Source organism: Macaca fascicularis, chromosome X (assembly GCF_037993035.2).
Source record: "Macaca fascicularis isolate 582-1 chromosome X, T2T-MFA8v1.1".
NCBI lineage: Eukaryota > Metazoa > Chordata > Mammalia > Primates > Cercopithecidae > Macaca > Macaca fascicularis.
The window spans coordinates 15368280-15386948 of NC_088395.1; the positions used below are offsets into that span (position 1 = coordinate 15368280).

The 18669-nt window shown below is 39.1% G+C and overlaps 1 protein-coding gene across 1 annotated transcript in view; it reads right to left on the reverse strand.

The window, feature by feature from the left end:
- Window positions 1-1632: 1632 nt before the first annotated feature.
- The window catches only part of ACE2 (angiotensin converting enzyme 2), a 52311-nt gene continuing 35274 nt past the window's right edge, over window positions 1633-18669 (reverse strand). The window contains exons 10-18 of the mRNA XM_005593037.4: window positions 16404-16548; window positions 14113-14211; window positions 12956-13078; window positions 12378-12550; window positions 11072-11130; window positions 8515-8615; window positions 6932-7048; window positions 4678-4872; window positions 1633-2612 (exon numbers count right to left, since the gene is read on the reverse strand). Coding sequence (XP_005593094.3) covers window positions 2504-2612; window positions 4678-4872; window positions 6932-7048; window positions 8515-8615; window positions 11072-11130; window positions 12378-12550; window positions 12956-13078; window positions 14113-14211; window positions 16404-16548 — 1121 coding nt within the window. The 3' untranslated portion in view covers window positions 1633-2503. The remainder of the gene's footprint in view (window positions 2613-4677; window positions 4873-6931; window positions 7049-8514; window positions 8616-11071; window positions 11131-12377; window positions 12551-12955; window positions 13079-14112; window positions 14212-16403; window positions 16549-18669) is intronic.

Here is an 18669-nt window from a genome sequence, read left to right on the forward strand (position 1 = left end):
CAGTTCTGCTCCGTAGCATGAAAGCAGCTCTAGACAATATGAAAATGAATGGGTGTGGCTGGGTTCCAATAAAACTTTATTTATGGACACTGAAATTTGAATTTCATATCATTTTCATTTATCATGAAATCTTAATTTTTTTCAACCACTTAAAAATGTAAAAATCACTCTTAGTTCACAGACCAGACAAAAACAGGTGGTGGGGTGGCCGGATGCAATGACTCACGCCTGTAATCTCAGCACTTTGGGAGGCCGAGTCAGGCAGATCACCTTGGTCAGGAGTTCGAGACCAGCCTGGCCAAATGGTGAAACCCCATCTCTACTAAAAACTATAAAAAATTAGCTGGGTGTGGTGGCACACACCTGTAGTCCCAGCTACTCGGGAGGCTAAGGCAGGAGAATCACTTGAACCAGGGAGGCAGAGGTTGCAGTGAGCCGAGATTGCGCCACTGCACTCCAGCCTGGGTGACAGAGCGAGACTCCGTCTCAAAACAGAACAAAACAAAACAACACAAAAAAGGTGGTGGGCAGGATTTGGCCCATGGGTCATTGTTTGCCAACTTCCATCCTAGGCCCAGGCACCGGTCCCTCTTTGTAGAGTCTCCATCCTTTCAGAGGATGCTCCTACACAGGAAAAGGACCACAAGCTTTACCTGGTGGGCACAGTGAGGACTGTTCTAGAGAAAACCCCAAAATTAAGTTATGGAAATAAGCAGGTTTTTCTTTCTGTGTTACAGTTGGACACTATGTGACATGCACATGGGTCCTTTGCCATGTCTGGGGAGGCTCTTTTGAAGGTGTTAGATGATGAAAGTGGTTCCTGCAGAAATTATTCTTGCACTGTGTTGAACCAAGACAAGGACTGAGAACTTCATAAAGACCATGTGGCAACTACAAAGGATGTTTAGATAGCAGTAGCTTGACAGAAGATTTTCATGATATATTAGAGAAGATGGGACACAGGCAAGATAATAGAAAAAAAACTGTCTATGAAATGGTTGTTTTGCCAAGGAGTAAATTATGCTGTGGGCCCAATGAATGGCAGGATGATGCAGATGGCGAGGTGAAATGTTGATTGTATCTCACAAAATAACAAAGAACTCTCTCTCTGCTACCTGGGTATCAGATAATTAAGACATCAAAGAGCCTCACATGATCCTTATTTTGAGGCTATTTTACAGATTATGAAAGTCATCTTCCCCTGACTTGGCTAATTGATCCACCATTACCACAGAGAATTTATGAAGTGCAAAGTCATTCTAACACTATGCTGGTCACCACACAGAATGAGTTAATGGGTAGAGTTTCGATATGTTAATCTATTTAATCTAGTTTTAATCAATCTTCAGGTATCTAAGAAATTCTGTGCTCACACTGGGATAGTGACTGTGAGAAATATAAAAGCAGCATCAGGTTTGGTTCCCAACCTGGTGGTGTATACACTCTGTACACAACTTTTTTGGGACTAATTTTACAATTGCTTTGTACCATATAAAGCAATCTGAGAATTTGCAATATATCACGAGACATTTGGGAGGTCAGGAGCCCCAGACACTCAGATAATAACTTTGTTCATAGAAGTGAAAAGCAGACAAAAACGTAAAGAAGCCCCAGCACATAAGTAAGCATAAGGAGTGTGCAAATCTAGCATTTATTGAGTGTCTGCTTTGTGCTCAGCACTACTCAAACACTGTGGGCAAATACAAAAGATTTAAGAGACTGGATACCCACTTCAGAGGGTGAACATACAGTTGGAATTTCCATTCACTCCACAGTTAGAGAACAGTGGAAATGAGTTTCTATCAGGCATGCTCTGGGAGTTCACGGAGGCCCCTGGCGTTAGTTTTGTGTTATCAGGGAGATGTTGATCAAGCAGCTTGGAAGTGAAAAAGCAATGTCCTCTACCTGTTCCCTGGATTCTTCTCTCTTTAGACCTGTCACCTTGAAGAAAGCGTGATCTATTCCAAACATCACTGTAGGCAAATCACCATAGTACTTGGATTAAGTTAATGTGAAGAAAGTATGTCATCCTTAACAATGGATTAAATGAAAGTGAACTAGTGCATGCCATTCTCAATCCTTGCAGCTGTACCAGTTCCCAGGCACTGTCCTTACAAGTGATCCATCCATATTCCATACAAGGTCCAATACTTGCTCCCATGATATATCCTTGTTTTCAACTTCAGAAATTCAACAGACATTTACATTTAGATTATCCCTGAACAGCCCGTGAGACCAAATACACACTTTCCCTAATACACTCTAATACAAAATCCTTATTAGGAAACAGAACAGAAGTCAAATCCAGAGACAGAAATAAATACTGAAAGCAATGTCAATGAAGATGCTCTCTCCTTGACCATGTTGTCTTTGGACAATTTTTTTCTGAACAGATTCATAGTTTTGACATTTAATGATATATTTATCATCTCATATGTTCGATACCATGAAATTAACATTTACCTACAACAAAATCACCTCAAGAGAAAAAACATAGATTTTTCTAAAAGGAGGTCTGAACATCATCAGTGTTTTGGAATCCTGGATTATTTTCTCCTTTGTTAATATCGATGGAGGCATAAGGATTTTCTTCACTTCTTGCTTGATTTTTCCTGTTAAATAGAGCAAGGTTACCTTAATATACCTATGTTAAAATCAATCGGATTGATGAAGATCAAAAAGTTTGAGGGCACTCTGTGTTAAGGAGGCTGGGTGGGAGGAACAGGAAGTTTCATAAACTGTTGATGTGAGTATAAATTGGTACAGCCGCTATTGAGGGCAATGTGGCAATATTTATCAAAATCAGCAATTGCACGTGTGCTTTGCCCCAGCTTTCCCGCTGCTAGGATTCATCTTATGGGTATATTGTCACACACAGGAAATTACCTATATGAAGCCATCACAACTCTTTTTTAAGTAAACACAAATATTTGGAAACAACATAAAAGTTCATCAATAGATGACTGTTTAACAAAATTACAATCCATTCATGAAGTGGGAAATTATACTGCCAGAAAAAAGGAGAAGATTTTTGTGCAACTAATGTGTAATGATCTCTAAAACACATTAAGTGGGCTGGGTGTGGTGGATCACACCTATACAAATAAAAATTTTAAAAAACCATTAAGTGGAAAACAAAATATGCAGAACATTATTTATAGCCTGCTAACATTCGTATACTAAAAAATAAGATATACATATGCATATATACACATATATACACTAAAAAAGTATATATTCATATACTAAAAAGGAGATATATATATATCTCCGAGAAAAAAGAAAAAAAGACTATATATATCACTCTCTCTATATCTCTCTCTCTCTATATATATATATGTGTGTGTGTGTGTGTGTCTGTGTGTGTGTGTGTGCGTGTGTGTGCGTGTGTGTGTGTGTATCTCCAAGGAACTGATAATTTTGTTTGGCTTTGGGAAGAGAACTTGGAGGCAAAAGGTGATAAGGAAGACTCTTCATGTTCACCTTTGTATTTTTTAATTTTAACTACATGAATGTATTACACATTCAATGCCTAATTTTTTGGATGAAGCTATTTTGGGTAACCGAAAAATCTCTATAGTGAAGAAAATTGAGCAACATAGACTAGCACATATAGAGATTCAATCAAGAATATGTTTAAACAACCTGAGGTGTGCATAGAGTTTTGTTAGGTGCTATAAAATATTAACCTTCATTTCATAAGCCCAGCAAGAGTCAATTTCTTAAGGACAGAAGAAAAACATCTAGTAGCAAAGCAAGACTAGAAATCAGGTCTCTAGTAATTTAAATCCTCAATGAGCTTTGATATTCAGTTCAGGAACAAATTAGAGCATGCCTAACCATGAACTGAGAGAATGATATGGAGTCTGAGCTACCCCATGAGAAATAAAGGTGAGTAAAGAGTAGCAGTTTGGGCAGGGCATGGTGGCTCATGCCTGTAATCCCAGCACTGGAGAGCGAGGCAGGAGGACTGCTTGAACTCAGGAGTTCAAGAACAGCTTGGGCAACATGACAAAACCTTGTCTCCACAAAAAAATACAAAACTTAGCTGGGTGTAGTGGCGCACCCTGGTAGTCCCAGCTACTCAGGAAGCTGAGGTGGGACAATCACTTGAGCCTGGGAGATCGAGGCCGCAGTGAACTATGACTGCACCACTGCACTCCAACCTGGGTGACAGAGCAAAAGACCCTGTCTCAAAAAAAAAAAAAAAAATTAAAAATTAAAAAAAAAACAAGAGTAGCAGTTTGAAAGAAATCTCACAGCCCATTCTTGAACAATTTCACGGTTCAAACCCATCAGCAATCCAGTCTCCAACAATCTAGTCCCCACTTTTAGACTGAAAAGGATTCAGCAGTGAGAACCATTCCCTGAGCCCAACCATACCTGCTGAGTTTGCAGTGCCTCTTTGTAGGAGGGAAATGACACTGTGGCTGGGATGGAGTTTACTAGGGCATGCTAATAAATCCCAGGCCAGATACTTACTGTGTGGGCTTACTAGGAAGGTGAACTGCTGATGACATCTAGTAAATTTCTAGGGAATGCATCAGAGTATTTAGGTGCAAAATTGTCCAACTGAGTAATTGGCCTATACAATCTACCACTTACTGAAAATTTTCCAGTTACTGTTCTCTAAATCTTTCTATTTTCAGATAGTTAAGTCTAGGAAAGGCCACTTACTTCTTTCGATCTCTGATCCCAGTGAAGATCAGGACGACAATGCCAGCCACTATCACTCCCATCACAACTCCAAAAACAATTAGCCATGTGGTAACGGAGGACTGGTAAGGAGGTGCAAGTGTTGTCTGTATCCCCAGAAACTCCAGGCTGTTGTCATTCAGACGGAAAGCATCATTGATACGGCTCCTGGAGATCCTATTTGCAAAAGCAAAACATAGCAAAGGGGACACTTAGACAAAATAAAATTGCGTGTAGTTATTTACTCTTTATATCATTGTTCCTGAAAGGATTTAATAGAATTTATCATAAGAATATACACCTAGCCAGGCGTGGTGGCACATGCCTGTAGTCCCAGCTACTTGGGAGGCTGAGGTAGGAGAATCGCTTGAACCCAGGAGGCAGAGGTTGCAGTGAGCCGAGATTGCGCCAGTGCACTCTAGCCTGGGCGACAGAGCAAGACTTTGTCTCAAAAAAAAAAAAAAAAAAAAAAAAGGAATATACACCTAAAATCATAATAGTAGCAAAGTAAATAAAGTCTAATTAAATATATAAGTCTTTGATAATTATGCATCTTTCATGCCTTGCAACCTAGATCAGGTTCATCAACAGCTCCATTGGAAAATTGAGTTGCAAGTGTGGAAATGTATAAATGGTTGGCATTTATTCATTTATGACTGCTGTGTTTAAGTGCAAAGTTAGCATATTTGGCAAGAATTTCCCTTCTGTCAGAATACATCTACAATGACTTTATATCAAATAATGGAAACGGATAATTGGATATACTTCTTCTATTATACAAATGAATCAGGTCCTATGACCAAATCTCTATAGTAATATTTTCCAAATAAAAGGTATTGGCATTTGGAGGTAGCACTGGGGAGACACATAAGAAAGGGACCTTTGCCAGTTTCTTCAGCACTGGGATGGGAAATGGCTGACTTTTATGGAGGCAAAAGGATAAAGATTGTTTAAAGAGAAAAAAAAAAACAAACAAAACAGTGATATGGAGAACATTCTGGGGATCAAAGACCAAAGTGTCTGGCATCTCATCTTCCTACCCTTGGGTATAGCCCAGGTCAGGAGGTCAGAGTCCACCAGAGAGGGAGAGACAGCAACGCAGAATTAGTCAGGTAACCCCTGGCAACCTCAGCCAGAAAAGATCTGAAAAGAGTCATCCTGGAAACAGAGAGTTTGAGGTCCCCTGTAGCTTGCAGCTGAGTATCCAGGAAGGCTGAACTTCTTCATAAAGATCTCAGCTAGAAGTTTTCCCTAAGACAGACACAAGTCTTCTGGAGGCAGTAAGTGAGTCTCTGGGCACAGTTGGGTCATACATTCCAACCAAGCCAGATTTTCTAGGCACACCCTGCCCAGCAGGTCTTAGATCTGCTTCCAAAATTAAACAGGACTCTGATGCAGCTCGAGAGGGCCACCTAGTGAGTTGCCCAGAAGCAGGAGGTATATTACGCCTTTTTATAATGACAGGAAACCATCTGCAAGGTCGATCCATTTTTCACTCCTGCTGTCTGTTGCGGGAAACAATTGAGGCAAATTGGACAAACTGTTTCTTCTAAACATTCATTGCAAGTCCCTCACCTAGCGTAGAGGTCAAGCAATATGCAAGGAATGCTGTACTTGCCTAACTTGTTTCAGGCTTTGGGCAGTTAAATGAATCCTACATCAGAGTCCCTAGAGCAAATGATGGCAATACCTGTCCATGTCTCTTCTGCACTTACTATTTTCCATGAGTTCTAGCCAGACTTTCTTTAACCAGCACCTGCTCCCCTTCACCAGAGAGCATTCTCAGATCACAAGATCTGCCCTGCCTGCAGGGCTGAAATGCTGGGGAATTAATGCCACCTGGAAGCAGTTCTCAGCCAATAACTGATGGGAGGTGGTAAATAAATACCCCAGCTTCCTCAGCCCTCTGATGGGACAATTCAGGTGCACATTCTACACAGTCTGTCCAGATTTCCCAGCAGGGCTGAGCTCTAGCTGCCCGTAGTGGTAACTTGCTTGATAACATGTAATCTACAGTTTTCCTTTCCTTTTGTAAGGGCCTACATCTGGGGGAACTCAAATCAAGATTATTCCCTTGCTGTGGGATCCTTCTGGAATTACATGGAGTTTGTAGCATGAAGTAACACATGTAAATGACTCAGAACAATGCTTGGCACACAGGAAGAACGCACAAAATACTGGTTATTGTTGTTGTATTTGTTAACCCCCTCGCCCTTAGATGAAAGTAAAATGTCACCTGATGGCCTCTTCAACTTCAGTTCTAGGAATGATGTCAGACACATTTTTAGGTGCAGTGACATAGAAATTAAAGGAGATTCTTGGTTTCAAATCAGCAACTCGCACATCCTCCTCCCTGTAGAGAAACAAAACAAACATCTTCACTTGTGGCACAGAGGACACAATAAAGAGAATGAAGACTTCCCCTGCTGGTGAAAAGGAGATTAGAGAGAGGATCACAGGGTAGAGAGGCATGGGGGAGGGTGAAAAGGAGATTAGAGAAAGGATCACAGTGTAGAGAGACATGGGGGAGGGCAAACAATGGCAGGATGTAATTGTCAAAAAAAAAAATTAATGCTGTCCAAAGCACCTGAAATCAATTACATAAAAATGTGATATCAAGTCTTGACACTATTTGTTTGCCTTCATATAAAACCCACATCTTTTTCAATGATTGAAAATTTTCAAACTGAAAACAGCAGGAGAATCAACAAGGAATAATTGGTGGCCCAGGATTGTGGCAAACAATGTGGTGGGCAGAGATGGCTCAGTACCACACACAGAGATTTACACCCACAGCCTGGTCCTACTCAGCAGAAAACGTCGTGTTGCACCCATGGGTGAAGGTAATGAGTGGGGTCTACCATATGATGTGACAAGACTGTGCTCTCATAACTGTCAAGTGATCCTAGCACAAAATAAGGTAGATCATGTGGCTCATAGCCCTTGAGTGACTACCCATCTAACTCAGAAAAAAAGCCAAAGTCCTTAGAATGGCCCTCAAGGCCCATATGACCTTTTGTCTCTCCCTTCTTCCTGTATGCCCTAACATCATCCTGGCCACGTCTCCACTTGTCTGTTAATCTGCTCCAGCTACACTGGCCTCCTTGCTGTTCCTTTAACAGGCCAAGGATATTCCTTCCTCAGGGTCTGCACCTGCTGTTTCCCCCAGCTGAGACACTTTCCCCATTGTCTGCATTTCTCTTTCTCTCTCTCTCTCTCGCTCTCTTGCTCTCTCGCTCTCTCTCTCTCTTTCGTTCTCTCTCCTGCTTCATATATTTGTTCAAATAATAGTGACGTCTTTTCCGACCATTTTGGTTAAAATTGACATACCCCTTGCCCAGCACACACAGACACACATACACATACACACACACACACACACACACACACACACACATACCAGCCCTCCCCAGACCCTTTTCTCTTATATTTTTCTCCCTAGCACTTAGTACCTTGTAATTCTACTATATTTCACTTACATATTACACACATAGACACACACACAACGTACATACTAGAATATAGGTCAATGAAGGCAGGAAGTTCTGCCTTTTTTTCTTTCAGTGCTGAGGGTGTGTGACAGCATTCTGAGAAGAGAGTGACAGCTGTTTAGTAAGAACAATACTCTTGCAATCTACAAGTCAAATAAGGCACGATCAGCCCTCCGTGGAGTCGCCCAAATTCCACGACACCAAGTAAGTATAAGTTACTAGGAGATTTTTATCAATTTCACTTGAAGAAAAGTTTAGGCAGCGTATCTCCTCAGACTCAAGAGAAATCCTAGTTGGAGTAACTTGAGAACCCAGCAAATCAACTCACCCAAAAAGAATCGTCTGATGTTTGATTTCTAAAAAGTACGTCCTCATGGCATATGCAACAGATGATCGGAACAGGTACATTTCATTGTCGTTCCATTCATACTGCAAATTCAGAAGAAAGACACTGCTCAGCTGGACTCATAAGACACATTTATAATCTGATACTCCTCAAGAATTATTCTTAATATTCCAGAGATTCCTGCTATTTATTACGTCAGTGACGTCAACGTAAGTGTGCATCCATATCACCTGAAGGGTTAGTTAAAACACTGAGTGCTGGGTCCAACCCTAGAGCATCTGATTCAGGAAGCCTGAGATGAAACCCAGTAATTTACATCTCTAACAAACTCCCAGGTGGTGGTAATGCTGCTGGTCAGGCGACCATGCTTTAGGAACCATTGGGTTCACGGGTCCTTTTTCTTTAGTTTGATGTAAACTGAAATTAACACTTTGAGTGTAGGTTTACCCACGGGAGTCAAACAAAAGTTGTGGGTTTTGCAGCAAAATGTCTGTACGTTGTGGACAAAATCAGTTTTTACTATTTTTACAGTAAGTTCTCAGAAATGTACTTATCTATAAGTGTAAAAGAAAAACTTGAAGTTCAAATAAAAAATAACACTTTGTAAATAGCAAACTACTCTGTTCTTGTTTTCCAGTGCTAAACAAATAGCTTATGTTTGCATAGCTTTTAAAGACTTAAAAGAAAGCAATCACTCTTTCCTCCAGTAGCTGGCAGTAGGAATCAATGAATGGCACTAGTTGTATGTTTCTCCTTTCCCTTTAAAAAAATTATATTTCACAAAAGAATTGTTACATTCACTTCAGCTTGGTTTCACCCAGGTCTGGAGGAGTTCCTTTAATGGTAGCATTATTAATATTGTCACTAATAACAGTCTGGCTACTATTTCTATAAATACAAAATATTTTAAAGGCTGAGTTCTCAAAATAATGCCATAGATCCGATTGGAATTCACCATGAAATAGCTTGAACTGAGCAGATATTCTGACCCTGATGTGTATATGCACTAAATATATGATCTCGTTTCATCAAAACAGATTGTTGCTTGGTGAATTGGCTTCAGAACATTACAGCATCAAACCCGCTGAACACTATTTACCAACCCTCACTGCATGGAAGGAGGATGAGTATAAATGTCAAGAAAAAAAGATAATTGAAAAATGTCCTGATCTGCCGAGACTAATTAAAATTTATTAAGCCAAGGAAGTAGCTAATAAAAATATGACAGAGAAATAGTCCCACAATCACCCAATGATTATTAAGAAATAGGAACTTGAACTCTTAATGATTGGAAAGAAATGCACTTCCATTTTCATTTTTTCTTTCTTGAATGTTCATCTTTTTACTCCTGAGTTATTTATGGTTTGATGTGTTATCTATGAAAATTATGCTAAAAGTGTTGTTGAATCTTGGACAATGTGTAACTTTTCAGGAAAGGTAAGGGGGTAGAAACACAATCTTTGGATCTATCCGATGCAGACAACAATTTGCTGTAGCATCTTGGACCATTTTATCCAATAGTCCCAGATTGACTTCTAACCCTGCAAAACCTTCAGGGTGTCATGCCCACTCTCAGGCTTTTGAGCCCCATCTACCCGAGACTGCTCTTTCCTCTCCTCTTTCCCAATCAAAGCTACTACTTCCTCAGACTGGATCACCTGAGACAAGTGTTAAGGAGAGAGCAATAGCTAAGTAAACAATTCACATAAAGGGGTAAATAACATAATTTCCTGTAAAATATTTTGTTACCCCCAAAATGTATTTCTCTAAATAAGTGGTTCTCAAACTTTGCTGCGACTAGAATCACCTGGGGAGCTTGAAACACTCTTGATGCCCAACTCTTGAGTCCATACCCCAGAACAATTAAATCAGAATCTCTGGAGGTGTATAACCCAGGCATTAATATTTTTTAAACTTCCCATGTGATTCCACTGTGCAGCCAAGTTTGAGAAGCCGTGTTCTAAATTAGAGCTTCCCAGTCTTGATTGTATGTACAAATCACCTGGAGGCTTGCTAAAATGCAGATTCTGATTAAGTGGTCCAGGGCTAGGCTTGAAATTATGCATTTTTAACAAGCTTCCAGGTGATTCAAATGCTGCTGGTCCATGGGCCACACCCTGAGTGAAGCAAGGATACAGATGATTGACTAAAACAAAACAAATTTAAAAAACCTAACTGTACTGCTTCTAAAAACAAACTACCTTTCAAAATATAACCATGTTATCTTCCTAGAATAAAAGTAATGGTGACAAGAGTCAATTGAAAGGATTGGTATTTGATATTTAAGGATTGATACAGATGTTTTCTCATTGAAGTTCACAACACCTTCAAAGCAATAAAAAGTAGGAATAGCGTATCCAATAAGGAATGTGTTACTTTAAAAACCCAAAGCCAAAGGCCAGAGTCTGGAACTTACAGTTTTGAAAAGAACCACACGGCCTCTCCTCTTTCAGATCACCCTGAAAAGGGTTTATTGTGTCCTATTTAATGTGAAGACTGTGCACTCAAAAATAATGAATTCACGGTCCAGAATACTCACTGCTTTATCTCCAAGAGCTGATTTTAGGCTTATCCTCACTTTGATGCTTTGGTCAGCATCTGATTAAAGAGAAATCGCAGACTGCTGGTTACAGATGACAGATTGCCCACATGTGCTTATTTCCTTTTCCTCCCAAGATCCCACTAAAGTGATAGTAAAGGGATCTTTTAAAGGTATCGACAGACTTTTGGAAAATGAGAAATGATGAGAGAGGGGTAACTGCTTTCTCAGGGACAGGAAGCCATGACCTAATTTGTACACAGAGGGAGCACAGACCCACAAAGAGCCAAAAAATCCAAAAGAGGTTTGGAATTCAAGCACAGGTGAGGGTGGGAAAATAATACTGGGCTGAAAAGAAGAGGAATGGAAGTCAGGGTGTGGTTAAAACCACTTTGGAGAACAGTTGATCTGTTGTGCCCTTGCTTAGACAGTCAGTTGGAGGCTGTGCTCCAGAAAAACAAGAGGTAATCCAAGAAAGAAGACATGGAATCTAGGAAGCAGTGGATTCAACCCAGGAGAACAACAAATGTTGGGACAGGAGGATGTAAGATTCCAAGAGGGAAGTCTTTAGGGGAAAAAAATGAGACTGAAAAGAATAGATATGTTGAAATATTTGGGAGAAAAACAAATACAATGTAGATAGCAAATTAGGTAGGCCAAAAAATTTAGGCAGGTAGAAACTTTTAGACAACAAGCCACATAAGAAAGGACACAAAATAGTATATTACCTGGCTCTTCAGGCATAGTGATGTAAACACTGATAACTGTTTTACCAAAAATCATTATAAGGCCTTATTGGAAGAGCAAGAAATGGAAGTGGAAGAGTAGACCAAAGCGAAGGTTTAAAACTGAGCAATGACAAAATAGCAATATAAGAAAATTATTTAGAAATATGAAAGTGACTGCCAGAAAGAAGAGATAATAGCATTAAAATTGTTTTTTTAAAAAAGTATTTGTCTTTGGAAAGCAGGATTCAAGTACAATTGGCTGGAGAAAGTTATAATATGTATTTTAAAGATGAGGTTAATAAAACAGACTTGAAAGAGTACACACTCTTGTATGTGTATGCATCTGTGTGTGTTTGTCTGTACAGTTACTTTCACTATGTCTCATACATAGGTGCTCGACAGTTGTGATTTTTCTGCCATAAAACGGCAGCTGTCGCCATAGCAGAGAAAGAAGCAGGTACTATAGAGAAAGAAAACATTCTCAGCTGTGTCACAAGTCCTCATGAGACTGGGGCCAAAGGAGACTAGAAGAAGTAGACAAGGAATGGGTGTGAAACTTGTCAACTGGGTGTACTCACACGGACTCCAGTCGGTACTCCATCCCACAAAAGAATTCTTGTTCTGGTCTTTCAGCCAGGTAAACAAGGGCTCAAAGTAGTTGAGCAGTGGTCTTACATTCATGTTCTTTGCTCCTACAACATTTTCCAATGCTAGGGTCCAGGGTTCTGATTTTCCAAGCTTCAGCATATTGCTACACAAAAAAGAGGGGGTTCAGGGCCTTTTGAGGGGTTCCAGCTATACATATATTTACATCTATGATCTATGGTTTCTTCTGTTTGACTTGGCTAAATTTGCTTCTGGCAGATAAGAAAATAATGTATATTAATGGATATATTCCTCCCTCAACCGCTCTTTCCTTCCAATTACAACAAAGAGAGGGCTGTAGTTATAATAGGGAGAAAAGAGGTGGCCCATCCAATTGTTGTATGGTCTAGGTTCCTGTGTGACCACAAATTAAATGTTTGGTTTGTAAATGAGGACATTTTGAGGCCATAAAATTTTCTTTTTAGAACAAAGAAATCAAATTCAAACCTAGGCATGGAAATGAGTAATACTGAATACTAGGAGAGGTTCAACATTTTGAGGTATTTCTTACAGCAATTTCTGTCCAGCTTCTGTAGAGTTTGAGATGTCACATTTGTGCAGAGGGCCTTCGTGTTTAGCTGCTTGACAAAGTGCTTCTTGAAACTGGAATTGGTAAAGGGTCCTTGTGTAATATCTGCACAAGAGACAAAAACAAAAAAGCAGTACTATGTTTACTTACTGTCTTAGAGTTATAGATTGGAGCATATATTTAAAATGGGGCCCAAGTAACCAAAGAGATATTGATCAAATCTCTTTCTCCAGACATGAACTCTTCCCTCATCATAACCTATTTGCATTTTATGTATCTGTTGATAAACATGGCAATATTACTCTGTTAAATGTTAGCTAACATTTGTTTTGTGTTTTACAGATTAATAGCCCTTTCATATAAATGATGCGAATCCATCCTTATAACAGGTCAATAATATTATTTTCATTTTACAAATAAACTGAGCTCCAGCAAATTCAAGGACTGGGGTTACTAGGTGAAGAACATATGTTTTTGGACTTCAAGTTAAAAATTCTCTTTCTGTTACAATGCACAGTAAACTGCCAGTAACAAGAAGACAAACAAAACTACTTTTTATTTCTCCCAGTGATACTATTGATTGCTTGAGGACAGGGACAAGATCTCACACAAATTTAATTGAACCCAATAAATTGTGTTAATTTAAATTGAATTGAAATTGATCATCTATACAGACAGTCCCCAACTTACAACGGTTGGACTTTCGATTTTTTGCCTTTACAATAGTGCTTTCAGTTGTGTATGCTAATGGTAAGTACCCAAAGGTTTTCACTTTCAGCGCAGTATTAAATAATTACATGAGATATTGAACACTTTATTATAAAATAAGGTTTGCGTTAGATGATTTTGCCCAACAGTAGGCTAATGTGAGTGTTCTGAGCACGTTTAAGGTAGAGTAGGCTATGCTTTGGTGTTCCATAGGTTAGGCGTATTCAGTGTATTCTTAAGGTATTCTCAGCTTATGATGAGTGTATTGGGACGTAACCCCACTGTAAAGCAAGGAGCATCTGTATTGAGCTTGGTAGTTACGGGTGGAAAAATTATAATTATCACTTCATTTATCCCTACTTTTTGTCATTATTAGCACAGCTGTCCACAAACCCTAGAAGTTAAACAGAAACAAGAAAACTGTAATTTACCGAATGAATGAGTAATCATTAGAAACATGGAACAGAGATGCGGGGTCACAGTATGTTTCATCATGGGGCACAGGTTCCACCACCCCAACTATCTCTCGCCTTTGGGGAGAAAAGAAAACAATATATTAGCTGTGGATCACCCATCACAAGCAGGTGGGCATAACTAGTGCAGTTTCATCAATCTTTTTTTTCTTTTTTTGAGACAGAGTCTTACTCTGTCACCCAGGCTGTAGTGCAGTGGCACGATCTTGGCTCACTGCAACCTCCGCCTCCCATGTTCAAGCGATTCTCCCATCTCAGCCTCCCAAGTAGCTGGGATTATAGGTGTGCACCACCACATCTAACTAATTTGTGTATTTTTAATAGAGACGGGGTTTCACCATGTTGGCCAGGCTGGTCTCGAACTCCTGGCCTCAAGTGATCCACCCGTCTCAGCCTCCCAAAATGCTGGAATTACAAGCGCCACTGCGTCCAGTCAATCAATGGTATTTATATTAGAAATGGTTGTCGAGTGAAATAGAAACAATGTAAAAAAAATCACCTACAAAAATAAAAAATAAATAATAAGTTTTTAAAAATCAGAGAGTAAAGCTCATTATGTGGTTATCTCTTAGTTTTAATTAATTCAGCCAGAATATACCCTTGGAAAATAGCTATATCTTCAAAAGACTAATTTAATAAAATTCATAAAGTGCATTGCATGGCCAAAAGTGTACAGTGAAAGCCCTAATAATTCCTCTCAGGCACCACACTTCATGTACTCCTGGCAGAGAGAATTTAATAAAATTGAAATCTTACTCTCCACGCCTACCCAGCTCAAGTGTTCCCTCCTCTGTGAAGCCTGGCCCTGATCCCATCCACCTTCTGGCAGAATTAACCCCCAATCTCCTTTAGCCTTCTCTAGTTGTGCCTCCTTTGCCATTTATCTCCCGTTTTGTTGTTATTCACCTATAGTAACTTCTTGCCCTAGAGACTTGAGTACCTAGAGGGTGGGGCTGTGTCTTGGTCTTCTCTCTAATTCCAGTGTCAAACATGCTGCCTGTCACTGCGGAAAGAATTCATTTATATTTATTGAACAAAGGAACAATTGATGCATTAATGAATCACTCTAAGGATCTGATTCCATGTGCCTTTAAAATAAGCTAAGAGGGATCAAAAGATTAATCTAGCCAGAAAAAAAGGTAGCAAAATCATGTATTTGACCTTGATTAAATGGAATACATTTTTCCTTTAAAACTGCAGGATCACTGCAGACACAACTTCAGTAATATTTAAATACTAGAAACAGTTCTTATAGGTGCTGCATATTTCCTCCCACGTAAGATGTATGTTAACAGAGAGAATCTTGACAGAAGAAGTGTACTGTTTTAAACCTGTGCATGTGGAACTGCTTGTTACACATGAGATCTTCACTTCAAAAAGAAAATATAAGAAAAACAAAGAAAGAAATAATTGACGAGGGTCTAAGATGGTAAAAAGAAGATAGATTTCTTTCTTTTTTCCATTCTCTCCCTCCCTCTCTCCTTTCTTTTTTTCCTTTTCTTTTTCTCTTAAAATTCCTTCATCCAAAAACCTATTTATTTCATAGTTGCATGTGACAGGCACAGTGTGAGGCACTTGTGACACAGCAATGAGTAATGTAGTGCTACAACTATGGAAATGGTCACTGTTGCCCAAATGTGTCAGATTCTCTCTAGCTTGGAATTCTCTGTGTTCCCCCTATACACCTACATCTTTCTCAGGGCTTAAGTGCCTCTCCTCATCTGATACCCCCAGTTGGGCTTTGGATCTCCCCTGGACATTAACGGACCCTGTACCCTTCCATCACAACACTACACATTGCAGTGGTTTAATTTTCCACACCCTGCCATAAACTAAATGTTTTTTCAGGTTGAGGACCATACCTGAAATTATTAGCATTGTATCCCCAGTGCTTTGCCTAAAATGTGGGGTCACCATTTTGTTTAAAAGGCTGGATAAAAGAGTATGTAAAATGGATAAATTGATCACTTTCAACATAATATCATAGTTTAATGAGTAAGCCAATACTTAAGAATATAGAGTATGAAGTAGTGTCACCTGACCCAAGGAAATTTTATCTGAGGAGATGGCATCCAAATGGAGACTAAAATATAAAATATAACAAACTAAAAATACCAAAAGGAGTTAGTTAATGTGTGCCTCTGTGTGTGTGTGTGTGTGTGTGTGTGTGTACACGCCAGTCAAATGCTTTTAAATACACAGCAAACTCATTAGAAAACATTTTACTGATTACATATTCATTGACTTACTTCATCTCCCACCACTTTTTCATCCACTGGTCTTTGGGAATTTCACCTTTAAAGACCATCCACCTCCACTTCTCTAACATGTAAGTAAATGGCAGAGTCCCAACAATCGTGAGTGCTTGTTTGAGCAGGAAGTTTATTTCTGTTTCTGAAAGTAGAATGGAAATGGATAAATATTACGATGAAGATGACAGTGGATGTTTTGTGTTAAAGATAATTTTCCTAACCTCAAAATATTATTCCTCAAGATATACTTACTATAAGGATACATGGGAAAAACTGACAGTATACATAATAATATGTATATATTTATTTTCTCAGCTAAGGGATTTGGAGTACGTTGAAGCCCTGGAACAGAATGGGTAAATAAAAACCCAAAGTTACTTCTAATCCTCATTTTCTTCATTAGTTTCGGTTTCCTCCCTTAAATACCTCTTATCAGAGTTCATTAGAGCTATTTCATCCACTTTCCCAGTCACACTGTTTATTCTGGAAAGCTCCATGAAGTCAGTGACTGTTAATGTCTCATTTAAGACTGTATAACCTAGTCCCACGTCTGCTATGTGATGCCTTCTGTGAGTCTTTGTTAAATAAACAAATGCTAAACAGATTCAGTGAAAAGCCTGTAAATCAGGGAGGGGAAATAAAAGAGCCCCCCAGGAGGGCACTATCCACTGGATGGTGGAAAGTACAATGTACTTTAAATATAAGGATATCTTCCTTACCAAGAATTTAAAAGGCTTTAACAAATCATGTTATTTCATTTTATCCTTTATCAGTGACATAAAGAGGCAGTGGAGTTCATCTCTAGTGTACAAAGGAAATGTATTGAAATGTAAGCAGGGGATGTTACCTACTTTTCACATCACTGTGTCTCTAGTGTCTAGAAAAATGTCTTGTACACAGTATGTGCTCAATAAATATGTTTGGAAGAAGAAAGAAAGAAAGAGGGAGGGAGGAATGGAAGGAATAAAGGAATTTATTTAACATTATTCACAAATCGGGGCAGAGTCAAGAAAAAAAGCAGGAGTTTTCCAAACCAGTGGTTTAATCATGTCTAATACCATCTTTAAAAAAGAAAAACTTTTATTTTAGGTTCAGGGGTATGTGTGCAGGTTTGTTACATAGGTAAACTCATGTCACAGGGTTTGTTGTACAGATTATTTCATCACTGATCTAATACCATCTTAAGAAACAGTCATCAACCATTTTTACCTGCTGTCAGGGAATATTTTAAAATAATAAAATATCTGTTCATTGACTTGAATTAATGATATTTTAAAATTAGGAAGCAGGTGTGGTTACTGTTAACTACCTTTGTTACTCTCGTCATGGGAGGATGCTGCTACTGGCCTGTAAGCCACTAGGACTATGCTTACAGTAACTATTTCAAACATGATGACAGGCTTTACGCTGGCCTACTCCCAGGCCCTTGTGGGATCACCAAGGATCTGGAACCAGAGATCAAGGCAAAGTGAATTGTCTACTCAAGGATGGAGCTCATGACCTTGATCTCATCGACCAAATGCTCCAGACAGAGGAACTGATCTTTATGTCACAAATAACTAAAATTAGAGGAGAGAATACATGGAAGAGAAGAAGGTATTAGGCTTTATTTGTCCTCCTTTTATGAGGAAGAAGCAAAAGCCATGGCATCCTCACTGAAGAAATTCCATCTCCTGAACATTTGACATGTTCCATCAAGTCCAAGCCATCTAAAAGGAAATGGGCTGCCTCAGGCAGAAATGTTGAAGGATAGCACAGATTTAAGGGGATGTTACAGGGGAAATTCACGCTTCAGCAGGATGAACAAAATGTTTCAATCCCTTCTAATGTTGATATTAAACCACCTGTTCTTTAAGAATTCAAAAATTTAAAGCTATACTTTGCTTTGCATAGTATTATGGAAAAGGCTTCAGATTAAGGCTCTTGTTTTGGTTCCGCCACTACATTGCATTTTGACTTCAGGCTACTTTCCCTCTCTTGTCTTCAGTTTACTTCTCTATAGAATGGTTTTTAGAATCTATTCCAACTCTAAAGTTTTGGGAAGTTTTTACCTACAACCAGAGGGGTCTAGTTAGAATGCAGACACTAACTGGACAAGCCATTTCAGTTCTGTGAGACTGTTTCATCATCTTTAAGAAAAAAAAAACAAACTTCTCTTAGATGTTTCACAGGATCCCAAGTCCATTCATTCAGTTACCTCTCTTATTCCCTTTTCAATAATACAAAACCGAAAGTTGACATGTTCTGATATATACTTAACATT